The sequence below is a fragment of the Mirounga angustirostris genome, unplaced genomic scaffold (assembly GCF_029215605.1).
Source record: "Mirounga angustirostris isolate CCGP_5_RB_7025 unplaced genomic scaffold, mMirAng1.0.hap1 SCAF_17, whole genome shotgun sequence".
NCBI classification, from domain to species: Eukaryota; Metazoa; Chordata; class Mammalia; order Carnivora; family Phocidae; genus Mirounga; species Mirounga angustirostris.
In genome coordinates this window covers 22,047,278-22,073,319 of record NW_026991725.1, presented here as the reverse complement: position 1 = coordinate 22,073,319, position 26,042 = coordinate 22,047,278, and the positions used below count along the sequence as shown (strand labels likewise).

General features: G+C 42.3%; 2 protein-coding genes across 3 annotated transcripts in view; one reads left to right on the top strand and one right to left on the bottom strand.

Moving 5' to 3' along the window:
- Window positions 1-8,438, bottom strand: part of FAM117A (family with sequence similarity 117 member A) — a 62,463-nt gene extending 54,025 nt beyond the window's left edge. Inside the window, exon 1 of the mRNA XM_064582836.1 lies at window positions 8,071-8,438. Within this exon, the coding sequence (XP_064438906.1) occupies window positions 8,071-8,073 (3 nt within the window). The 5' untranslated portion in view covers window positions 8,074-8,438. The remainder of the gene's footprint in view (window positions 1-8,070) is intronic.
- Window positions 8,439-8,707: 269 nt separating this feature from the next.
- Window positions 8,708-26,042, top strand: part of KAT7 (lysine acetyltransferase 7) — a 36,021-nt gene continuing 18,686 nt past the window's right edge. The window contains exons 1-7 of one of the 2 annotated variants that reach the window (XM_045889106.3): window positions 8,713-8,902; window positions 11,335-11,482; window positions 13,961-14,137; window positions 15,930-16,169; window positions 19,320-19,402; window positions 22,654-22,743; window positions 24,139-24,237. In XM_045889106.3, coding sequence (XP_045745062.1) covers window positions 8,888-8,902; window positions 11,335-11,482; window positions 13,961-14,137; window positions 15,930-16,169; window positions 19,320-19,402; window positions 22,654-22,743; window positions 24,139-24,237 — 852 coding nt within the window. In that variant the 5' untranslated portion in view covers window positions 8,713-8,887. Of the gene's footprint in view, window positions 8,903-11,334; window positions 11,483-13,960; window positions 14,138-15,929; window positions 16,170-19,319; window positions 19,403-22,653; window positions 22,744-24,138; window positions 24,238-26,042 lie in introns of both variants that reach the window. The other variant, XM_045889107.3, reaches the window with a different exon arrangement.

Genomic DNA, 26,042 nt, shown 5'->3' with positions numbered 1-26,042 from the left:
AGAGCTATGAAGAAATGTACAGGGTGCCTAAAGGTATAGAAATGGAGGCCTGGATCTAGTTTGGAAGCTTTAGGAAAGAGTTCCCTGAGGAAGTGACATGTGATCTGAGATCTGAAGGATTAGTGGAAATAGGTGAAGAAGAGTATGAGGAAGAACATTCCAGGCAGAGTAAAGTGCAAAGGTCCTGAGGTAGAAGGAACCAGGGCACTCCAGAAGAATTGCAGGGAGGCCAATGAGGCTACAACACAGAGAATGAGGTGGTGTGGGATGAGCTGGAATGTTAAACAGAAGACAGACCATGCAGGACCCTAGAGGCCAGGTAAGGATTCCAGTCATTATTCTCCAGAGGCATATGAAACAAAAATCTACAGAAGAGTTAATAATGGCTCTTTTCCCCAGATTACTAAATTGCTTATACTTGTCTTGAAGGAGAATGGTAATGATGGCCTGAAGTGCTAGGAACTTTCCCAGTGTCCTGGCATGGTGTGGCTATGTTTGCCTGGCACTGGGGGCACCCAGGACTCATGAGCCAGCCCCACCCTGGCAGCCCTCAGGCAAGGGATGGCCCCTGCTCATGTGGACAGAGGAGCAGGGGTGGAGGGTGGGTGGAGTGCTTTGCCTGAGGTATCGGCTCCACAGTGACATTTGGAACAGTCCCAAGACTATGGCTCTTGTTCCCAGATAACTCTATCATGTATGCCCCCCATTTAAATGGCCCACTCACCCTGCTGCCCTTCCTGTACAGCTGTTCTCCCCACCCAATCTGGGGAAGGCCCCTGGATAAGAACTCTTGACTGCCCAGAACTTGGGGTTTTGACCTGCTGAATTCAGGCCTCCGTACTGTCGAACCAGGTACATATCCTTGATAGCTTTGCACTGGTCTTACTGGAAACCATGGGATAAGAGGGTCATGATGGTTGGACTTAGCCTTTCTGAAGGCCTCTCCTTCTTCCTGGTCCTATTTTTGGAGAATGTGGTTTGGTGTAGTGACATCTACTGGCAAAGCAAGGCAGGTAAGCAAATGACCAGATGCCCACTTACCCTCAAGTAATTTCTAGACTAGTGAAAAAAAAAATCATCCTAAGCCCCTGATGTTGGTTAGAGCAAGAGTAAGAAGCCCACGGTTGTGGGTTTGGACCATGTATGTGCTGGTTTGCCTTAAATAGAGAAATGTTTTTTCTAGTTGCAGCTCGCATCCTTAACTTCGGCCAGTTGATTACGTCTGGCTACAGTTAGTCACAAGGGAGACTGGGTAAGCATGTGTAAATGACTCAGGGACCCATTCCTAGCCCCCATTCCTGGGAAAGCATCTCCCAACAAAATAAAAAGACCCACAGTTTACAAATGGCAAAATTCAGGGTCATTTTTCATCCTCCTGAAGCTTGACTGGTTTTGGAATTCTTTTTCTTTCTGGGACTCGGTTTCTTCTAGGTCCCTGGGAAAATACTGTCTATAGAACCATCTTCAAGGTTCCTGTAGTGGGCAAGCGTGACTACAGCTTTTTAAAGTGGCCCCACACCTCTTGCTGAGGTAAAAGGGAGCCTGCCTCCTCACTGCTTTAATGCCTTTCACCTCCACATTCTGTTCACGGGGCCATTCTCTTTCAGTAGCGTGCATTCTTTTTTTTTTTTTTTTTAAGATTTTATTTATTTGACAGAAAGAGACACAGCAAGAGAAGGAACATAAGCAGGGGGAGTGGGAGAGGGAGAAGCAGGCTTCCTGCTGAGCAGGGAGCCCGATGCAGGAATCGATCCCAGGACCCTGGGATGATGACCTGAGCCGGAGGCAGATGCTTAACACCTGAACCACCCAGGCGCCCCTAGTAGCGTGCATTCTTGACTAAGAGTTTACCCCTAGAGGTCATTGGAAAGCCAGAGCGAAACAGTGAGGAGAAAATACTAGGGCAAGAATTACAAAGCGGATGTTCTGCCTTCTTAAATAACACTGACTCCGTAACCGAATGTGGCTCACATGACGCATCTGACTATCATCTATCTATCTATCTATCTATCTATCTATCTATCTATCTATCTATCTATCTATCTATCCATCTATCTATCTGATCCTCGTTCAGACTTAAAAAGAAAATCATCAAGACCCCAGTAGAGAAATGGGTAATGAGGATTTCATGGAAGAGGAAACAGAACTAGTAAAGAAACATACGGCAGACTGAAGTAAATCCTTACCAGAAATCAAATCCAAAGCACATTGGAGGCACAGTTTTCATTTTGACTAAAATTGCAAGATCTTTTTTTTTTTTTTAAGATTTTTATTTTTAAGTAATCTCCACACACAAGGTGGGGCTCAAACTCACAACTGCAAGATCAAGAGTTGCACGCTCTACAGACAGCCAGCCAGGCGCCCCAAATTGCAGGATGTTTTAAAGTGGTAACACTCACTTCTGGGAATAATGTCTTAAAATTGGCACCCTCACATGATGATGGTGACACTTTACATTTGCGTAAGTCTTTGGGGAAAGAAAAAAAGTGATATATAAGGGGCAGACATAAACAGAGAAGAGACCTGCAGAGGCACGCAGACGCTTGCTGCCGCGTTATCTGACATAAAAGATCCCACATAGGGGAGTGAGCACATAATGTTACAGTACCACAATGCAACGTCACACAATGATTATAATCACAATTATGAAGACCATAGAGAAACATGGCACATGTTGAGAATATGTAAAAATATGAAATTTCATGTAAACAATGGGCGCATCTATACAAAAATATACACAATAATAAAATGTGCTCATGTGGTGAAAAATTGGAAGGTACTCTGCAAAAAAGAAAAGTAGCTTTGTGGCAGCAGTGAGATTAAGGATTTCTTATTTTCTCAAAACTTATTTAGTGTTGGGGCGCCTGGGGGGGCTCAGTTGGTTGGGCCTCAGCCTTCAGCTCAGGTCATGATCCCAGGGTCCTGGGATTGAGCCCCATGTCAAGCTCCTGGCTCAGCAGCCAATCTGCTTCTCCCTCTCCCCCTGCCCCTCCTGCCCTGCTTGTGCTCTCCCCCTCTCTCTCTCTCTCAAAAATAAATAAATAAAATCTTAAAAAAAAAAACAAAAAAACCCCAAACACCTTATTTAGTGTTATTCTGTGTTAATGTTTGAAAAGGTGGAGGGATTGGGACAAGTGAAAATCATACTCTCCCAGCCCCCTCTATACACACTTGTCCTACATCCTCTGCTCCAGGAGGGGAAGGCCCACGTTTGCTTATCCACATTTGCACTCAGCCCCTAGCCCTATCCTAGCACTTATCAGATGCTCAGTAAATATTTGTTGAATGAATAAATGAAAATGCCTGCAGTCCAAAAAGTCTCAACCCGGGATCACTGGGCACGTTCCATCCTGGGGAACGAAGAAGAATTTGGTTTTGCTCAAATAAAAAAAGGAAGGTGGGGCGCCTGGCTGGCTCAGTCAGTACAGCAAGTAGCTCTTGATCCCAGGGTCATGAGTTCAAGCCCCACATTGGGCTTAGAGCTTACTTAAAAAAAAAAAAAAAAATGAAGGCCCATCCACAATGGCAATTCCCCGGTCTTCTTGATAAGTGAATTTGGGCTTGGAGAACCCAGGGAGAGACAGTCTGTTAAAGCAAACCCAATTACCACCCGGGAACATATGTTGCCTGGAGGCCTCTGCTGCCATAACAACGCTGTGTAACTATAACTACAGCCCCGGAGGGCTTTGGCCCTGTCAAATATGGAAAAGGATGTCTTCATCACACGTAGACTTCATGCGCAGACTGACTTCCCTGGGGAGCTTAGATCAGGGAAGGGAGGTAGATAAGTGGAGGAAGGGGGGAGATGAAGGGCAGGAGTGGGAGAACTCCTATTGAATCAGGATTAGGGTGTTTTTTTTTTTTTTAGCAATTTTCAAAATGTGGTTATTTGACTGTTTAGTTTTGGTGGTTATTTATAACCCCAGCTGCAGAGGCGGGGAGCCGTGCCTGAGCCCGCTGGGATCTGTCCAATACCTTCCCCCAGGGTGGGGTTGGGGGTGGGTGGTAGATAAGGGTGATAACAGGAACCAAATTCACAAGCGGCCAAGAAGGGAAGAGAAGTTGCAGGCCACCCTCCAAGAAGAGTGAGAAAGTGACCAGTAGTGACAGTGCTGACTCCATGTTGAAGGCAGCTGTGAATGAAAGGATTTTAATATGAATTACAGTCGCATCGGCAACCTCTGAGGTTCTTCCGAAGGGACAGAGACTAGGCCAACACTTCTACTCAGAAGTCAGGAGATTGGCCCGGCTACACTAGCCACTCTGAAGGTCAAGGCAGGCTTTCCCACCTTACAGGACAGTTGTCTGCACACAGAAGAAACTACTGTCTCTATCCTCTCCTGGCACATCCCTGGTCAAAAACAGGCTTAGAGGAGAGAGGGTGGCTGGTTCTGTGCAAGTCTTTCCTAACTGAGCCAACACTTGGCAGTAGCCGCTGAATTTACTGACCCTTGGAGATGTCAGGAAGCCAGGGAGAAGTCGCCCAGGCAAGGCTGCCAACCTCCAGGAGCCAGACCTCTGAAGTAAAAGACAAACAACTCCACTTTGCATTTGAAATACAGTACCTATCATTTTACTGGCAGGGGAGCATTTTAAAGGAAACTCAGGGATCTTTTTTTTTTTTTTTTTAATTTTATTTATTTATTTGACAGAGAGACACAGCGAGAGAGGGAACACAAGCAGGGGGAGTGAGAGAGGGAGAAGCAGGCTTCCTTCCAAGCAGGGAGCCCGATGCGGGTCTCCATCCCAGGACCCTGGGACCATGACCTGAGCCGAAGGCAGACGCTTAACGACTGAGCCACCCAGGCGCCCGGAAACTCAGGGATCTTTTAGGGAGCTTACAAATGTGACTGAAGAGATAAGATACAGATACAAGAAGGAAAAGGCACAAGAACATACACAAAAGATCAGTCCCACGCCCCCTGCCCTGTTCAGTTCCTCTTTGACTCTGGGTAAGGTTATTGTTACAGCAGGATTCGCACTGGTCTCCCTGCCACTCTGATTAGTCCCCCTCACGGCTTCCAGAAAGAGATCTCTAAAGTGCAAGTGTGATCGTGGGACTACTCTGCTTAAAGTCCTTCCAAGATGTTCCATCACCTCCTGTCCGGGCTCCTCAGCAGGGCGTTGCCCAAACCATTCCTGCCTTTTCCTTTTGCGAGCCAAGCCCCCAGCTCCACCCTGCTGTTGGTCACCTCCATGCACAATGCTGCTCCGTCCCTCTGCGCTTTTGTGCACGCTCCTCCCTTTGCATGGAAAGCCCCTCTTCTCCTTGCCCGCTGGCAAACTCATCTGTCCTATGAAACCCCACTCTTCTTTTACCTATTCTAGAAATCCTTTCCTTTACCCTCCAGACAAAACACTCTACTTCCTCCTCTGTACCACTTCTGACCCTTGCTCGTCCTTCTATTTTCCCATTAATACTCTATAGTATTTGGGGACCATGAGATTACTGACTTGGGGAGACATGCTGTCTTGCCCATATTGGGTGTGACTCAAAACCTGGGCTAGAATTCCCAGGTAATTACTCTGCATTTCTTGAGCTGAAGTGAGGGTGAACAGACAAAAGCAAACAATCACTAGACCATGTAAAGATATATTGACTAACAGTAGGATGTTAGCCATGACTAGGGTGACTGGAATTATAAATATCAGCAACAGCCATTTACAGAGTATATACTCTGGCAGGAACTGTGCTAAGTGCTTTACGACAGTCGTCTCCTTGAATCTTTACAACAACCTTGTGGGGTGGCTATTAGTGTCTCCATTTCACGGATAGGAAAACTGAGGCACAAATTCAAAAACCTGTCTGAGAGCCATGCAGACAAGTGGCAGAGCTGAGGGGCACCTGGGTGGCTCAGTTGGTTAAGCATCTGCCTTCGGCTCAGGTCATGATCCCGGGGTCCTGGGATTGAGCCCCACATCAGGCTGCTTTCTCAACCAGGAGCCTGCTTCTCCCTCTGCCTCGGCCACTCCTCCCTGCTTGTACTCTCTCTCTCTCTCTGTCAAATAAATAAATAAAATCTTAAAAAAAAAAAAAGAAAGTGGCAGAACTGAAAGTCAATTCCCGATCTGACATCAGAGCCCTGGGCTGGGTACTAGTAGAGCTATGAATAAAATAAATAGGAGTTCCTATTATCTGTTTGGAAAGGAGAAAGGGGAACAGAACATCGACCAAACTGTATAAGGAAAAGTATAAATATAGTAGTAAATGTAAAATAATATATCACTATGCCCTACTACCTTAGAATGAATAAATCAGGAAAGATTTTCTTCTTTTTTTCTTTTTTTAAAGATTTACCTATCCATTTTAGACAGAGGGGAAGAGCTCAAGAGAGCATGAGTCGGGGGAGGGGCAGAAGGAGAGACTCTTCAAGAAGACCCCCTGCCGAGCTCGGAGTTTGAGGTGATAGGTTCCATCCCAGATCCATGAGATCATGACCTACATGACCTACACTTAACCGTCTGAGCCACCCAGGCACCCTAATCAGGAAAGACTTTCTGAAGAAAGTAAATGTTCAAGAAAGTTGGGAGATGCATCCAGGCAGGAGAAAAAGCCCGTGTGAAAGTGTAAAGGCAGGAGAAACAGTGGAGCTGGGCTGCCTGTGTGAAGTCTGGCATATGAAGATGGGCCAGGGGCAACTAGTCAAGAAACTCTGAAACCAACATCAGTTTCTGCTTCAAGAGCTAATTGCGCCATGATGAAAATGACCCTCAAAGTAAAGATTATATTTGATCCAGAAAAAGAAATGAAGGGAAAAAAAAGCTTTTAGGGTTCCCTCTTCCCCATTCTAAATATACCTAGCTGTTCCACTTTCATCTTAAATACACATTTTCCTTTTGATCATCTTTCTATCCTATTGATGTTAGTTTTTTTCATCTTTCTTCCAGAGTGCACTCTTTCCAAGGACAAGAACCATGTCTAAATGAAACTGTAAATTCTTCAGTGTCAGCTGCAGTGTTTGAGAATCCAGTGTAAGCAATTAATGTTGAACATTTGTAATGCTGGTATTTGTATGATGAATGGTTAAATCAGGATAAGATCTTATTCTAAAATACTAATTTCCAGGGAGGGATATTTCACCATCTTTGAGTGCCATCCATTCAGAGATTGTGGAACAATAAACATGTCCTGATTGACTAGCAAGTATTTAGTGTGGGCAGAGCACGGTCTGGGCACACAATTAAGGACGATACACAAAACTGAGTTATGCTCTTAACACAAGAGCTCCTTACTCTAGTCTGGGAGCCAGAGCATCCACGACTGACCTCAGGCACACACCAGTAAATGCAAAATAACAGTAATAGTGGGAAATTAAATGGAGAGATACAAGAGGAAGAAACGTGAGCCCTTTTCCAAGAAGTTCTTATGTGCAGTTCAACCTTAGGTAGGTTATTCAGAGGTATTTATACTAAACACTAAAAGCTAAATACTAAATACTGAAAGCTGCCTGTGTTACCAGCAGCCCAGAATATCCCCGATGACAGTGCTGGCTAAAGGTCTGGAACTTTAACTTCAGAGTCCTCTGTTTTTCTCATCAATCAGATGTTTACCTTCTGCTGCTTTGTTCTTTAGCTCTGCTCATGGGGAACTCAGGTGAAACTGGGGTCCAGGATTCTAACTTAATGACTGAGCATGCCTGGATTCCACCCAGTCGCTTTCCGCCAACCTTTGGTTCTCTCAAAGCATTTCCTCCAGCGAGGTTAAATCCTCAACGCCTGCTCATCATTTCCCAGCTTTTTAAAATAGCTCTTCTAGCCAGATATTCTTGACCAACTTTTCCTTCTTCTCACAACTGACCCTATTATTATTATCATTTAAATATCCATGCCTTTTTTAAGCTCCAGCTTCACTAAAAATATTCCTTCCTCTTCTCCCCCCCCCGTCCCCCCGCCCCCCCACTACTGGCTCAAGCATTTAGATTTACAGAGGTCACTTGGGCTAAATGGGGTTCACTGCTTCTCCGATACTGGTACCGCACCGGCACCCGCCCCCACCCCCACCCCCACCCCCGCGGGGCCACCCAGGGCTCTCAAACCCATACAGAACGGGGAAAGGAGGTGGGCGCTCACCATTAAGTGAAACTGGGAATTCTTTGGAGCTACAGCTTCTGGAGAATGGTTTTACCTCTTTCCGCGACGTGAACAACTAACTTACTTGCTGTTCGCTAAGGGCAAGGACAATGTCTCCTCTACCAGAAACAAACTTACTGATGATGGACGCTACCCTTTAGTTCCTTTTATAAGCCCCCATTCCCACCACTTTGTGATGCAGGATGGCTTTTAAGATACAAGTTCTTGTGCAAAATATCCCTTCCCAACTTTGAGTTTATATAATAAACAGAAATGTCCTTTAGCCAATTAGGCAACGAAGGGGTTAAACCTCAGCCACCTGATGGATTCTGGGGGTTTCCTTCCTCGACTTCAGAAATTAAAACGACCGGGAAGGGAAATTTTGCCCAAGGTAAAGATGAGAACTGCTAACTTCAATTGTCAGGCTTCAGCCCCAAACAAGAATGGCTGCCCACGTCCACAAAAGGTGCCAATCCCCTAACTAAAAATGGCTGGCCCGGATTTCTACTACTGTGCTACTTTCTGCCCAATTCCAAAATGGCGCTCACTAGCCTCACCAAGAGGAGCGAACCTCCCAGCACCCTCTCAGGCCCTCAACGTCAGGTGACGCGAGCCCCAGCCGGAAGTGAAGGAAAAAGCGCCTCAGCCCGCGGCGCCTGCGCAGAAGAGTCTAGACGCTGTGAAGCAGGAGGCACTTGGGATCGTCCGCAGGATTGGGACTGCTACAGAGGCCGCCACGGAGCCCGCCGGAGCCACCGTTCCTACTGCTGCTGCCGCCGCTGCCCGAATCGGAACTGTCGGGCTGCAGCCGCCGGCAATGCCGCGAAGGAAGGTGAGAGGAACGGGACAGAAGGGATGGCGGGTGTCTAAGGACAGTCGATTGAGCAACGTGACGCAGTTGGCCACGCCTCACAGTGGTTGGGTTCCAACTTCCCGCTCCCCCGAACCTAGCTCAGCAACCTTCTCTTCTGTCCATACCCAACAGAAAAATGTGGGCCCGATCCTGGCCTCGGCCTGTGCTTGCAACTATTCCCGCCCTCTGCTTGCCTGGCTCGGAGGCGTTCTTCTCGTTAATTGGTTGCTGAAACGCCTAGAAGCATATTGATTGGCTGGTGGCACCGCCCATTTGGGTCCAACGGTCACCTCCCCGCGTGCGGGGGCTGTGTCGGGGCCCGGCCCTACCGCTCTCCGACTGGCTGTGGAGAACGATCCCTCCTCTCTTGATTGGCTAGGCTTGGCAGTCTGTCCCGTGGGGGCGCGGTGTAGCAGTAGCGCCATTGGGTGGCACGAATCCCCGCCCTTCCGGCCGGTGATGCTGATAGGTGCATAGGCGGGGTTTTGGAGCATCCTTCCTTTCCAGGCGGGGGGCACAACAAAGCAGAGGACTGGGTGGTAAGGAACCAGCGCCCACTCCCTAGGGATCCCACTCAGGCCTGTTGCATCTAAGCAGTAATTTTTCCTTATTTGCCCAGTTGGACAGCGGCCAGAAAATGCAGTTCGTAAAGGCAAAAACTTTCCAGAGTTAGATGGGATTTATAAGGTCACCGAGGGATACCCCCATCCCTTTTCTTTGCAGCTGAACAAACAGAGACCTAATGGAGTGCCCCAAGCCACTCCCATTAGGCAATAGCGGAGCCAGGACTACAGAACAAATCTAATTAAATTCAACCCATGTTTATTGACTACTTGCTACTGTACTAGTTGCTGGGGACTCACGAATTAATTAGACATGATCCCTGGCTTAAGGAGATCACAGTCTGATGGGGAAAACAGACATATAAATAACTGTAGAAGGAGCTAGTAAATTCTCTACTTGGGGGTATATAACGAGTATTGTGGGAGGGAAGTGAGGGAGCAGTTAAGTCGCCTGTGGAGTAAGATGGGAAGTGGATGGTGCAAGCCAGAGAGAAGAGCTGAATTTCAGGGTCAAACCAGGAGGGGATGGTCAGGGGACCATCTGGGTAATTGGACTAGACGACCTTTAAGACTCCCCCTTCATCCCATGGATTTTCTGGAGCCTCTGCTCATTTCTGGGCAGATTACCCTTGAAATATTTGGAAACTGCATGGTATTCTTGCTCATTTCTGCAGAAATCTTTCTTTTCATGGAGGTTTTCAAACATCTGTACCTTTTATTTCCTCCTAGAAATGGCCTACACTCTTAGGTGGTATTATGTTAAGGCTCACCACATGCTGGAATAGTATTGGTGCCTTGGAATAGGTCCACAGGCCCCTTTCTGCAATTCCCAAATACAAAGAGCTTTTGAAAATATGTTTTTAGTAACATTTGGTTGGCAAAACCTGTCTTAAAATATGCTGAGGCTACTTAAAGTTTTTGTGTGTCTTGTGGGGTGTGATTGTTTATATATTCTGCTGTAGAAATATTAACGTGTTTGATGATGGGGTGTTGCTTACAGGATATATGCAAAGTATTCCCTTTCCAAAAAGCCAAAAAGTTATGAATTTCAAACACAACTGGCCCTAAGGGTTTTGAATAAAAAACAGGGGGCTTGTAGCTTGAAGTTTTATATGGTTTTCTAAGCAAATACTCTTCCCCTTTCTGTCTTAGTAAAGGGTGTAGTGTTAATGTTCAGCTGTTAAAAGTTATATGTATGACTAATCATGCTTCAGGAAGATAATAATTGACAAATAATTATTAATTGAAGAGATGATAAAATCTCTGTTCTTGAATATCTACAAGTCTTCATGTGCAAGCTACTTTTTTTTTTTTAAGCACTTTTGGTATTCATGTGGAGAAACTTCATAGGTAGATAACATAAGAAAGAAGAATTTTAGTCTTTTTCTTTACGTTCTCTTGGGATCAGAGTTGTGGATCATGATATTTTGAATTAGTATATGGTTTAAAAAAACGTGATGGCCTTTCGTGGAGACTTTGAACAAAAGCTACTCTAAAGGTAAAAGGAGACTAGCACTGATATTTTTCTCATCACCATGGACTTCAAGTGCATAGCATTGTTGGCCAGACAATTTTGAATTGGGTACTTTTATTTCCAGTTTGTAGTACTGACTGATAAATGGGTTTGTTTCAGAAGTAGTGTTAATGAAGTAAGAAATCATTCATTCATTCATTTATAAAGGTGCATTATTTGTAGGTTGTTCCGTTTAAATGCCTTAAGTAAAGGGAATTTGGCGGTGGAATCCTTCTTTAGTGTTTTCAGGATCATGGTTCACTTTATTTCCAGTGTTAACACAAACCCACAGAGTAAATGCTTCTGTGCTAATGTCTGGATCTATGGTGTTACAGAGGAATGCAGGCAGTAGTTCAGATGGAACCGAAGATTCCGATTTTTCTACAGATCTCGAGCACACAGACAGTTCAGAGAGTGATGGTACATCCCGGCGATCTGCCCGAGTTACTCGCTCTTCAGCCCGGCTGAGCCAGAGTTCCCAAGGTATAAGAATTCATTCTTCCTGATCACGCCTCACTGCCTACCCACTGGTCATGTTATTGTGTTAATATGGAAACTGGTCCCTTGGCTTGGTGTAGGTGACAGAATCTGGTAAAATGCAGAGTGAATGACTGCAGAAGTATCGAGTCTTAATGGTTCTGTTGGGAGTGTTGTCCAATTTGGAGACCCAAAGGAACTATGTCTGATATAATGGCTGTGTGACACATGGATGTCTTAAGTCGTTTAACTTTTTTTTAGACTACCTTTTTCCATCAATAAGATGGGAATGCCATCTCTTTACTTTCTGTTAGAATGGTTTAGACTTAGGGACTTAGAAGAGTCTCTTGACCTTGTTTTTGGAGGAGGTTCAGTACTTCTCAGTACTTCTAAAACTTGTACTTAATTCTGTTATGTACTCAGACACAATTAGTGAATATAAATAGTTGCACCCAACTGTCAGTTGTAAATACCTAGAATTTTGCTTTGGTAGTAAAGAATGGAGAATCTCTGTGTTGGAAGGTAGTTTGAAGGTTCTCTTCTGCAATTAGCCATCTCGGCTTAGATTTGGAGGGTACCCCTGATCCCTCCTGGTTCTGCTCTGGGATTCCCTGTGGAGGAAAGAAGGTTGCAGTTAATGCAAAAAGCTGATAATCAATAGGTGATAACAGATTAAGAGGGAAAAATTTGTAGTATGCTTTGAGCACTTAAATAGTGCCAATTTGGTTACTACTTCATGAGCACATTGCAAAATGAGAGAAAAACAATTTTTCAAGCAAGAAAATGGGAACATTCTCAACAACTGTTCTATATTTTATTTTTTAAAGATTCTATTTTATTTACTTTGACAGTGAGAGACAGCAAGAGAGGGAACACAAGCAGGGGCAGTGAGAGAGGGAGAAGCAGGCTTCCTGCTGAGCAGGGAACCCAATGTGGGGTTCTATCCCAGGACCCTGGGATCATGACCCGAGCCGAAGACAGACGCTTAACGAGTGAGCCACCCAGTCACCCCTATTTTATTTTTGAATTTAACATTTCAGCTGAAATGGTGCTGTTGTCTCTTGAGTCTCAGTTTGTGTTTATTTTTTTTAGCACAGTGGGAATATTGATAAACGACTGCTGTAATTCAGATACTGTGCTGTGTACTGGAATGCCATGATAGAAAAATCATAGTTCCTGCCCTTAAGGTGCTCACAGTTCAGTGCAAGATGTGTCAGTCGATCATGGTCATGGATTGTGGTAAGGGCTCTGAGAGGTTTGCATAGTGTATTTTGGAAGCTCAGAGAAGGGGCCGGCAACTTGGGGCAGGTCTCCAAGGTGGAATTCCTAAAGGATCTAGTAGGAATTTATAAGTTGAAAGATGGGAAAATGTTATTCTAGGCAGAGGGAACAGTATATGCAAAGGAAGGGGCATAATATTCTTACAAAGTGTAATTGGTCATGCCCCGGACACCTGAAAGTTGTAAATATTCAAAACAGCTAGGAAATACCTGGGCCCTGGGTCTCTTCCTAGTTGTTATACTTCATAACTGGGGAGTTGCACAATTCCTAGGGGCATTGTTCACAATGTAGTCTATGTAAGGTAGCCTCCTCAAAAGCAAAATGTAGACTGTGTTTTGAATTGAGACTTCTGGAGGTATGCAAGCCGATAACCTAGCTGTGTGCTAATTTTTTTTTTACCCAAAAGTTTGAGAATTTCACTTTTCTTCTTTGGAGAACCTGTGAGATTTACATACCACCTTAAGATCTTTTGTTGTTTAAAAAATGCTTGTTTTCAGCTTTGCATCTTTTTCTAGTTCTTTTTTAAGTGTCATCAAATTAGAGATGTCACAAGGCCGACAGGGGTTTCAGAATAGGTTTTGTTATCTAAAAAAATTCCAGAAGCTGTGTTCTTGCCTCACTCTTCATAAATCTATTATGATTTTGCTTCAGAGTATCAGAGATCCCTAAAGAAAGGAAATATTTGTATATTGTTATACCTTTAATATTAGAATATCTGTTTTATGGTGGGTTGGACTAAGGGAAGAAAGGGAGGATGCAGCTAATATTTAGAAAGCACTAGATCTAGGTACCAGGGATCACGTTAAATGAAGTTTATATGAAGTATTTCACTTAATTCTCACAGCAAACGTGTGAGGAATGTGCAACTAGTATTTTACCTTTTTTTATAGAGCAGGGAAAAGGCTTGAAGAGATGAACTTGCCCAAGATGCTATAGCTAGTTGGTATGGTGGAGTGGAATGGAATGGGAGTCAGTCTTGATTCCAGAAGCTAAACTATTCTATACTATATTGCACCTCTATATCTGATCTAGGCTCTTTAGCTTATATTTTATTTAATAAAATAGATATTTTAACTATTTGTCGGATTTTGTGAAGTATGAAGAGGAGGGCATACATGCTAATAAATCATATGGATAAGAAATAAAACAAATTTCCTTCTTTTCTCTTTAATTATTTTTTTATCTTTTAATATTGGGGATCAGATTCCAGTCCTGTTCGAAATTTGCAATCTTTTGGCACTGAGGAGCCTGCTTATTCTACCAGAAGAGTGACCCGTAGTCAGCAGCAGCCTACCCCAGTGACTCCAAAAAAATACCCCCTTCGGCAGACTCGTTCGTCTGGCTCAGAAACTGAGCAAGTGGTTGACTTTTCAGATAGAGGTGAGTGAGTTTTGGGATCATTTGGTCAATTACAGAGAGGATCTGGTCAATTTCCTCTTAAGGAAGGCTTGGGCCCACTGCAGATAAATGCCCAATACTGACAAAATTCAGCTAGGTAAATGCTGTTTGTCTGATTCCTTTCTTGAATGGCTTGCTGAGCAGTTTTGTACTGGAGTACTCTTAAAGTCTAGAGTAACAAGTATATTAGATTGAACCCATAATAGGCAAAAGGGACTGGAGCCCTTTTACCCATAGATGAAGAAGGCTTGAACCAGATTTTCCTATAGTTAACGCTTTTCAGTCCACTTACCTCTGAATTTCTGAGGAGGAGTGACCTTTGGTAATGGGCGTGGTGAGCTGTTGAGATTGTGATTGACCAGCCCAAATCAGATGCCTTAGAGCACAGGTTGCAGACTGGGGAGCATCTAGCCTGCCAACATGCTCTGTTGGTTTGCTTGCACATATTTACCCTTTTTTAAAAAAATTAAAAAAAAATTTTTTAAGATTTATTTACTTATTTCATGGGGGGGGTAGCAGAGGGGGAGGGAGAGGGACAAGCAGATTCATGGGGCTCGATCTCAGGACTCCTGAGATCACAACCTGAGCTTGAAACCAAGGGTTGGACGCTTAACCGACTGTGCCCCTCAGGTACCCCAGTGTTTACATTTTTATTTTTTATTTTATTTTATTTTTTGTTAAAGATTTTATTTATTTATTTGACAGAGAGAGAGACAGCGAGAGAGGGAACACAAGCAGGGGGAGTGGGGGAGGGAGAAGCAGGCTTCCCGCTGAGCAGGGAGCCCAATGTGGGGCTTGATCCAGGACCCTGGGACCATGACCCGAGCTGAAGGCAGACACTTAACAACTGAGCCACCCAGGTGCCCCAGTGTTTATTTACATTTTTAAAAGTTTGTTGCCAGCATTTGAAAATACAGAATTTGATAAAAAAACAAAAACAAAAACCTGGGTTACTAGTTTCTTTTAAAAACTGGAAAGCTCTGGGAACATGAGGTGACCATTCACTCACAGTATTGATTGGAACGGAATAGCAGTTGTCTTCTTGAGGTGGACAGTTGCTCTTGATTTGGCCTTGCTCAGCCCTTTTAGGCATTTAGCTTACAGCCCATGATTTACAGTCTGGATTGTTAGATTACTAACAAGCTAGCTTGAGAGTCAAGTTCATTCACACTCTCACACCAAGTCTGTCATCCAGAAGGACACCCATTTTCATTTCCATCCTGTGTGTCTCCTGGAAGGAGAGCTGGATGGTCGTTTTATTTTACTTTATTTTCAAAGAATTTATTTATTTATTTGAGGGGGGGAGAGAGAGACCACACAAGTGGGGGGAGGGGCAGAGAGAGAGGGAAAAGCAGACTTCCCAATGAACAGGGAGCCCAATGTGGGGCTCAATCCCAGGACCCTGGGATCATGACCTGAGCCAAAGGCAGACACTTAACCAATTGAGCCACCCAGGCACCCCATGGATGGTCATTTTAAAGAAAAATTTACTTCCGTCCAGTTTTGATTACCCATGATGGGGGCCTTATGAGAAACACAGATAAGTGAAATGTATTAGGGTAAACCCGAAACTGAATTTTACTTAGAATGTAAAGTTGCACAAAGGAATGATGTTAGTTTCTCTTCATTTTCCTTATAGCTTTATAGCAGATAAGTGGTTAAAAGTCACTAGTTAAATGATAGAGGATCTGGGAAGCCCATAAACTCTTCTGAATAGTAAAACTCTAAATAAATGAACCCCATTCATGAGCTCTACCAATTGCTTTTGCTTTAGAAACTAAAAATACAGCTGATCATGATGAGTCTCCACCTCGAACTCCAACTGGAAATGCCCCTTCTTCTGAGTCTGACATAGACATCTCCAGCCCCAACGTGTCTCATGATGAGAGCATTGCCAAGGACATGTCCCTGAAGGACTCGGGCAGTGATCTCTCTCATCGCCCCAAGCGCCGTCGCTTCCATGAAAGCTACAATTTCAATATGAAATGTCCTACTCCAGGCTGTAACTCTCTAGGTGAGTGTGACCGGCTCCATGACACCTGTGTTCTGTGGTTCTCACCCTCTGGAATTAGGATCATGAAGAAATGTTTTGTGTTCTCTTGTGATCTGGCTTCTTAGGTTCTTCAGTGGTGCTCAGAGTATCACCAAGTTGCCCACTCAAGTAGAGAGTATTTTTTTTCTTGGCCTGTTGTCCATAATAATAGATCTGGTTGCAAGGACATTAAATGTGATGCACTGATCAGTTTATTGAGAGCTTCTCCCTGCGAAAAATTTCCTCCTTTTTCCTTCAGAAACAAAACAAAAGACCAGTTACCTCCAAATGGCTCATTGTAAGGTGCATAGTTGGAACTTAATGAGGAGTGTATGCTAATGCAGAATACTGGTTGTATGGCCAGAGCTGTTAAGGAAATGAGAAAAACAAGATTTCTTATCGCACGGCTGTGAAACTAAAAGGGCACAAATGAGATGCTGGACTTCTGTGACTTCAGTGGTTTTAGGTTTTGTGTACTTAATAAGTATAAACCAGACAAGTATTTCTTCTCAGATAAATGAATATCTCAGTGTTTTCTTATGACCTTTAGCCCTTACTTGACAGATTATTATAATGGTTTAAACCTTATGAATGCTCCTTAAGGCGAGCTTCAGTGCAAATGTTGCGCTTAAGCTTTTGTTTAGAGTTGGAAGGCGCTGATTGAGATTACAGGCTTTTTCTCCACTGGGTCTACTTCTCAAATTTGTAAACTTTTCAACGTGGCCATCAGGTTCAGAAAATATGTTCAGCAAAATAACATCATTAATTTTTTTTTTTTAATAATTTTGGTATAAAAGTATTCTGTGCTCGTGAAAACTTAAAACCCTATAAGAGCCTTGAAATGCATAAGTAAAAGTTTTCCTTCACTCATATCCCTGGGTATAAAACTATTCTTGGGTAGTTTTTTAATGGATGATTCTAGTAAGTTTGTATGTACATGCGCACACACACACGTGTATATACATATATTTCTATTTTGTTATTCACAAAAGGGAAAATATAATAGTTTGGCATCTTGGATATTTTACATTACTTAGGGTTCCATCTGTTTAAAGAACATAGAAAATTCCATTATATTGATAGTTTATAAATTTTTTAAATTGTCCAGTATGGATTGACCTTTAGATTATTTCTCATTTTATTTATTTTGAATTATACTATAGTGGATAGCCTTGTATATATGTATTTTAGTATCTTCCTAGAAAACCTGTAGGACTAAATTTATAGCAGTAGAATTGCTAGATCAATAGACTAGCCATCCTTTTTAACACTTTTGATATAGACGCATTAGATTGGTCTTAGTTTATATGTTCTAGAGTAAGACATGACTTGAATAATTTACCCAGAAGTTATAGATGCATAATATTTTAGAAAGAAATATTTATAGAAGTATTTCTAAGAAATACTAAGAAGGCTTTCTGTAGTATTGATGCTTTACATTTTATATATGGTGTTTGATCACTGAAGGTAGTTTTTTCTGTGCAAGATAAATTGAATGGATCTCTAAAATCATATTTTTAATAATACAGTCCTGGAGAAATGGCAGCCTGCATATCATATATTAATTCCTCTCTCCCCCCAGTACTTGGATTAATTTCATCCCTTAAAGCTTACTCCATAAATCCTGTATGATTTTTTAAATGGCAATGTCTCCATTACCTAAAGGTCTTGTAAACCTTTTGGTTAAAGAGATGTATAAAAAGGAAGTAACATTCAGTTCCCTGTGTGTTTCCCAAAACCACGTGAAAAACAGAAAAGTGAAAAGTACCCCTTTAGATAAAATGAGCTTTCAGTATTGTTATTTACTAACATTGTACCCTCGTAAGAGTGCCTTGTGCTGACTTCCTATATATTTTATTACAGTGTTAGATTAGTTTCAGGTGTACAATATAGTGATTCGGCAGTTCCATACATTACCTAGTGCTCATCAGGATAAGTGTACTCTTGATCCCCTTTATCTATTTCACCCCTTTCTCCCTTCCCCTCTTTGGCATCCACCAGTTTGTTCTCTTTATTTAAGAGTCTGGTTTTTTTTTCCTTTGCTTTTGTTTCTTACATTCCACATATGAGTGAAATCATACGGTATTTGTCTTTCTCTGACTGACTTATTTCACTTAGCATAATACCCTCTAGGTCCATCCACATCATAAATGGCAAGATCTCATTCTTTTTTATGGCCGAGTGATATTCCATTGTATATATATATATAGAACACATCTTTATCCATTTGTTTTTAGATAGACATTTGAGTTGCTTTTATATCTCGGCTATTGTAAATACTAACTGCCTATTTAAAAGTCTGATTACAGAAGAAGCCTAAATTTTATTTTATTTTATTTTTTTTAAAGATTTTATTTATTTATTTGAGAGAGAAAGAATGAGAGAGAGCATGAGAGGTAGGAGGGTCAGAGGGAGAAGCAGACTCCCTGCTGAGCAGGGAGCCCGATGCAGGACTCAATCCCAGGACTCCATCCCAGGACTCCAGGATCATGACCTGAGCCGAAGGCAGTCACTTAACCAACTGAGCCACTCAGGCACCCAAGAAGCCTAAATTTTAAACAAAATCAGCCCCCCTCCAAAAAAATGAATATATTTAATCTGGTTCAAAATTATCAAAATACGCTTATTTGTAGATTTGAAGAGTCCAATTTCTTTATTTTCCATAAGTTTCTTTTGATTATTGAAGAAAGCTCAATTCAGATTGGGTAGCATTGCATAATAGAAAGGAAGGAGCACTTAATATACATATAACTTGAAAATTTAGCATAGGAAAATTAAATTTCACTGGAAGAAAATGTTCATTTGTTTTGTTCCTTTATTATAAATGTATGGCTTATGATTTTTTGGGAATTTGAGAACTATATTATCAGAAGAACAGAAGGAACTACAGTTGATATTGAACATATACAAGTATGTTCAAAGATTGCCAGATCCATCCTGTGGAAGAAAAGAATTTATTGTGGGTACAAGTTATGGCCCTGACATCACTTACCTTTGGTGGATTCAATCTCTGATCAGATATATATTCCATAAAAATGATACAGCAAAATAACACGGTTGACATACAGAAAACTATCATTTTATGAGCTTAAATCTTTTATCTTGAGATTAAGTTTTTACCTCTTTTAACAGGACATCTTACAGGAAAACACGAGAGACATTTCTCCATCTCAGGATGCCCGCTCTATCATAACCTTTCAGCTGATGAATGCAAGGTAATTGTATTCATTACTTGATGTATACTTACCAAGTGAGCGCTTACTTAAGGTTTGCCAGGCACTTTGCTAAACACTGGGGATCCAGTGTGAACAAAATAGGCAAGGTCCTTTTTCTTACATTCTGGTGGAGGAAACAATAAAAATACAGTTGTTTTTTAAAAAAATAGTTAAACAGGTAAAAGAATTCTAGTAGGTAATGAATGCTTTGAAGGAAATTAATAGGGAGATTATGTATGGAATATTTGGAATATCATTGACTTCAATGACTGCCAGGGACCTTTTCCATTAGGAAATAATTCGCATAAATATGTGATCTCAGTAGTTATGCATTAGGTTCTCTTCTCACAAATCTGTGAAGACATTTTGCTCTTTAAATTTTTTCATAATTATTTTCCTTTTTCTCTGTTTCCGTGGAATAGTTTTTGTTTTTGTTACTGTCAGTCACACCTACTCTTGGCTAATTCTTGTTTTAAATTCTTGAGAAATATAGTCCTAAATAACCCTTGGGATCTGGGGGTAATGGATTTGGGAGAGCCTAAGATCCTATGTTATATGTTTCTGTGTGGGTTGCTTCTACCAAGGATGGAACTAATAATGGGGAAGCAAGAGTTGAAACATGCTTAATTAAATGGGTTGCGTGGGTAGTATTTGGACAGGTCATCCAAGCTCATTAGATCAAAGTATTAACTGTTGTTCTTGTGGCTGTTATTTTCTGACAATGCCGAGGTCACAGATTTATTCCCGTCTGAGCCAATTTCATCCTATGAAAAATTAGAATCCCTAGCCAACATTAGTTCTTTCTGATTCAGGAATTTGGTCTCTTATTCACAACTAGACCACACCATAGGAAATTTCTCTATGTGTTTAGTCTTTCATCAAAGTAGTATACTTTGAATGCTTACATGGATTTTAAGGTTGAAGACACTCTTATTTTTCTTCATTCCAAATTTTCTTGTATAAGGAAGGTCATTTCTTCTGCTCCTCCACGTAAGAGCGAGTGGTAGGTCTTCCCATTATCTTGCCATTCGCCTGAGACCAGATCAAAACAGGAAGAGCTTGGCCAACATCTGCATCAGATCACGGACAAGGCACTAGATATTTCTTTCTCTGAAAAGAACCGTGATCTCTTTTTTTTTGAGAGTTGTCCTCTGCATCTTGTCTTTAAATATCACGATCTGATACTGTGGACGGTTTCACAATTGAAGTCTTTCTGAGGTACAACTTGTTAAATTGTTGGCTTGTGGCAGTGTGAATAAGTGAAGCAATTTATTTTTAAAAAAGAAAAAGGGGACGCCTGGGGGTGGCTCAGTCGGTTAAGCGCCTGCCTTCCGTTCAGGTCATGATCCCGGGGTCCTGGGATCGAGTTCCGTATCGGGCTCCTTGCTCAGCGGGGAGCCTGCTTCTCGCTCTGCCTGCCACTCTCCCCACTTGTGCTCTCTCCCTCTCTCTCTCTGACATAGAAATAAATAAAATCTTAAAAAAAAAAAAAAAAAGAAAAGAAAAGAAAAAGAATTCAGTTTGGGGAAGAAAATTCTGGAAAAAAGGAAAGCATTTCCTGAATCTTTCCTCTCTTGTGCTTTCTTCTTCGCAAGAGAAATGAGGCTCCACATAATCCATCTCTACTACTGGAACTTAGAGGATCCGGGGAATTTCTGAAAGATACATGTTTTTATTAATTTAGAATCCCAAATGGAAAAATTAGACTAATTCCTGGCATTTATTGAAAGCTCTGTCATTTTTAACATACTTGCATATACATGATTACTCTTGAGTTTCCTGGTAAGCGTTTGCAATCAAGGATATTGCCATTTTTATTTGGTTACAGAATGTCATGACTGCATACATCCAGGTACCTGGGGGTTCTCTGAATGAGATAAAAAGACTGCATTCAGTGAGCTAACTTTCTCATGGGGGGAGGCAAAACGCATACAGATGAGTAAGTAGAGAAGAATTTCACGCAGTGATAAATGCTGTGAGGAACAAAAAAAACTAAAGATACAGAATGGCTGTTTTGGGGGTGATGGCTGTTTTGGGGGTGATGGATGTTTTGGGGGTGATGGGTACGGCACTGCTTTTGCTCAGGTCGTTAAGGAAGACCTTCCAGAGGAGTTGGCATTTGACTTGAGTCATGGCTGAGGGCAAAGAGACAATTGTGTCCAGATCTAGGAGAAGAGATGTAGATGGAAAGCTGAGCAAGCACAAAGGCTGTGAGGTGGGGATCAACTGCTGGGTTGGAGGGGCCAGAAGTAGGCCAGTGTGGCTGGAGCATGATCGGAAATGAGGAAGGAGGATCCAGATCCTGAACGACCCGTAGGCCTTAGCACAAGGAGTGTGTCTTTATTGTGACGACGGTGGGAAGCACTTGGAGGGCTGTAACAGAGGTCTAATATAATTTCATAAACGCTTTTTAAAAATCACAGCTTGTCGTGTGTGGAGAATGGACTGGTCGGGGCGGGAGTTGATGCAGGTCGACTGCCGAAGCTCAGGCAGTAGCTGGTGGCCCGGGCTAGTGCTGTATCTGTGGAGATAGTAAGAACTGATCGGGTTCAGGATATATTTTGGAAGGGAGTAGCCTGATAGACTTGCTGATGGATGTGATGTGAGAAAGAGAAGCAGCAAGGACGACCTTCAAGTTTTTGACCTGATGAGTTGGTTAGAAAGTGTTGCTATCTGTCGATAGAAGGAATGGTGGGAGGAGCAGATTTGTGGGAAAATATCAGTCGTCCTGTTTGACCGTGCTGAGTTTTGTTGTGAAGTGGAACAGGAGGTTGCATATGAGCCCTCACTTCCAGAAGGTGAAGCGGAAACTGTTGGAGAGCTGATGTGATTTGTCTTAAGATCACATAACTGCAGAGTTCAGTTTCCCCGTAGACTTGATCTCCAGCTATCCAGGCTTTTCTTTTGCACCTCTTCACCCTGTTCTTGCACTTCCTCACGGTTTCTTGTTTCTTACCCATTGTGCATTGCAAAGGGTCCAGGCTCAGAGTTATCAGACTTCATTAAAATCTTCGCCTTACCACCATGGAGCTGTGATGATTTCGCTTCTCTGATTCTCAGTTAATGGCTGAGAAAGCAGACCGTGAGGCCTGCCTTACCTGTTCTTGTAGAGATTTGTGATAATAAACACGAAGATCCTTTGAAAGTAAAAGCGCAACATAAATTCAAGGGATTACCATTGTATTCTTATGCTTTTAAGTAAATTTAGTCTTAGAAGCAGGAGGATTTATTGACGTTGTTGATGGTTGCAGGTGAGAGCACAGAGCCGGGATAAGCAGATAGAAGAGAGGATGCTGTCCCACAGGCAAGATGACAACAACAGGCATGCAACCAGGCACCAGGTACGGGCCTTGTTCAAGCTCCGGCCGCTCACAGCCTGAGAGCCAAGTCTTGGATCTCCTCTGCCCGGGATCGGGTGTTAGGTCTCTCTCTGTCTTTTGTTCCCGTGGTATTTCTAAGTAACTCGTCTTAAGTCGTCTTTACTTGTACACTCAGAAGCATATTTGCTTTCCAGAGAGTAAAATTTCATGAAACAAGCACTTCTGCCTCATAAATGAAGGAATCATGTTGTTTATGAAAATAATAGTTATCACACATAATCCTGATTATTTCAGAGATTACACTTGCTGCTCCATGCCCTCATGTCGCATCTCCATTTTAACCCTTTGTTACTTTCAAACCCCCTCACTGTGCTGGCATGTTTCCAAGGTCACCAGTGACTTGTGCTTATTAGCATTTGACACTTGTGGATGGTGTCATTTTCCTTCTACTTCTCTCTTGCCTTGGATTCCAAGATGCTGCTTTGCCCTAATCTTTCTGATTCTCTGAATATTCCTGCTTATTGATGACGCTTAATTCCTGTTCCTCCATGAATGCCTTTGGTCTTTGCTCTTGCTGTTTTTCTGGCTAACTCTGTGCCAAGAGATTGTGTTTATCCTTCAAGGCCTTGAACACTTCTCAGCTGTTGTAGGAATTCTTCCCAGACCTCCTACCATTGAGGAATTTCTTCCTTAGGTATTCTGTTGTAGTGTTCTCAGAATGCTGGTTTAGCCCTTGTCACGTATATATACACACCTCATCATACGGATGTCTGTTTTTGTGGTTAGATTATAGATGGGTAGCAGAGGAAGCCTGGTGAGGAGGAAAAAGTTTGGGTTTGGAGCCAAACAGATCTGGATTTGAATACTGTGATTCTGTGACGCTAGCTGTGTGGTCTTAGGCAGGTCCCTAAATTTTATTTCCTTGTTAATAACAAGGAGTGAATAATACCTGCCTGGTAGGGTAGTCGGCTAACAAAATGCCCATCCCCGGTGCTTGGCAGGTAATAAGCATGCCATAAATGGTAGCTGCTCTTGTTTTCATTGTCTGTCTGGGGTTCTCAGCTTACTCAGTTTAAAAGTTTTATTCATTCTTGTATCAGTGCTTGGAAAACAGTAAACATTCAAGAAATGCTTATTGAATTGAAATACCTTTATTTTATTCCTGTTGCTCTGGTGGAGACATCCCTCCTTAATCTGTTTGATCCCATATTAACTGACAGTAACATAGCGGTCTGGGAACCCAGTTTGGAATTTTAAACTCGCCATAGTACTCTCAAGATGGCTGTCACGCATCTGGCATGTTTTTCTTCCCTGCCCAGGTTGTGTTTTGTTTTGTGTTGTTACTTTCATTTTGAAACTGAATGACATCATGCATTTTCTAGCTAGCTTCTCAGTGTCCCTCTTCTTGCCTTTTAGGCACCAACAGAGAGGCAGCTGCGGTATAAGGAAAAGGTGGCTGAACTCAGGAAGAAAAGGAATTCTGGGCTGAGCAAAGAGCAGAAAGAGAAATATATGGTGAGAAAAAGTTAAATAATTAACACGAATTCTTGTGATTGCGTTTGATTGCTTTTGGTTTCTAAGCCCTGCTTTTCACATTTGCCATTTGGTATTCTCAAGTAGAAGGGCCCTTCTCTGGCCCTTAAGAGTTTGCCATAATCCCCCTCAAACTGGGTTGTTAAGAGTGGAAACCAGGAGGCTTCGAAAAACAAAATACAATTAGGATTTAGATGAAAAAAAATTCACTCCTGTGGTTGTTTGTAAACCTCACTTTAGTTGTAAAGGGTTAAATTTAGTCACTCGAACAGGATGTTGGAGATGCCTGTATAAAGGAAAGTATTCAAACTAAGTGGTGATCTGTGTATTTTAATGGGAAAACAAAATTCCTGAATGATAAAAAGTATTAATTGGGTGATATATTCTATAAGAAGATTTTTTGGGTAGTATTTTAACTTTTTTTCTACTTTTAAAAATAACGCACATTTGTTTTTGTTTTTGTTTTGTTTTTCAAGATTTTATTTGAGAGAGAGCATGAGCTAGGGGAGTGGGAGAGGGAGAAGCAGACCACCCCCCCTCATCCCCACCGCTGAGCAGGGAGCCCAATGATGCTGGGCTCTCTCCCAGGACCTGAGCCAAAGTCAGATGCTTAACTGACTAAGCCACCCAGGTGCCCCAAAAGTAATGCACATTTGTGGTAGGAAATACAGAACACATAAGAAAAGTATACAGAAATAAACATCAATCCTACTACCTAAAAAGTAGCCATGTTAGCATTTGGGGATATTTCTTCTTAGCCTTTTACATAATGCCTTATTTATGTAACTTGGATTTTACTGTAAGTACAGCTTTGGATTCTGTGTTTTCACTTAAATAACATGAACTATAATTTCCTCATTTCATAAAAAATTCTTCAAAAAATTTTTTGCATAAAATTTAACTTAAGATTTATTGTAAACATGATTTATAAGTATATGTGACTGATATTTATAAATGTGTTAAATGCTTCCTATTGAAAATACCGAAAATATTAGAGAAGAAAAATTCCAATAAAAATCACCCTCTGAGATAGGAACCCCCTCCTCCCAGTGCGTGTTTTGCTATGCGATCTCTCGGTCTTTTTCTTTCTTTCTTTTTTTTTTTTAGTATTTATTTATTTGATAGCGGGAGACACAGCGAGAGAGGGAACACAAGCAGGGGAAGTGGGAGAGGGAGAAGCAGGCTTCCTGCTGAGCAGGGAGCCTGATGCGGGGCTCGATCCCAGCACCCTGGGATCATGACCCGGGCTGAAGGCAGACGCTTAATGACTGAGTCACCCAGGCGCCCTCTCGGTCTTTGTCTGATGTGTATTTTTATTTTTTCATAGAGTTGGAATATTGGCTTATTTAGGCATTAGGTTATTTAATGTATGGCTTGTGGATACTTAGCACAGCTTCATTAAGGCAAAAATATGCCAAACCATGTATTTACTTTTTTGGTCATCCTCACTGCCTTGAAAATGATAATCTTTTTTTTAAATTTTTTTTTATTTTAAAGATTTTATTTATTTATTTGACAGAGAGAGAGATAGAGCAGGAACACAAGCGGGGGAGTGGGAGAGGGAGAAACAGGCTTCCCATGGAGCAGGGAGCCCGATGTGGGGCTCGATCCCAGGACCTTGGGATCATGACCTGGGATCCTGACCTGAGCCGAAGGCAGATGCTTAACGACTGAGCCACCCAGGTGCCCCTGAAAATGATAATCTTATGAATGAGATGGATATGGGCCAGCAGGAAACGGGTAGTGGGCGAATTTGTAGCTGAATTCCTACACCAGACTGTGGGGTT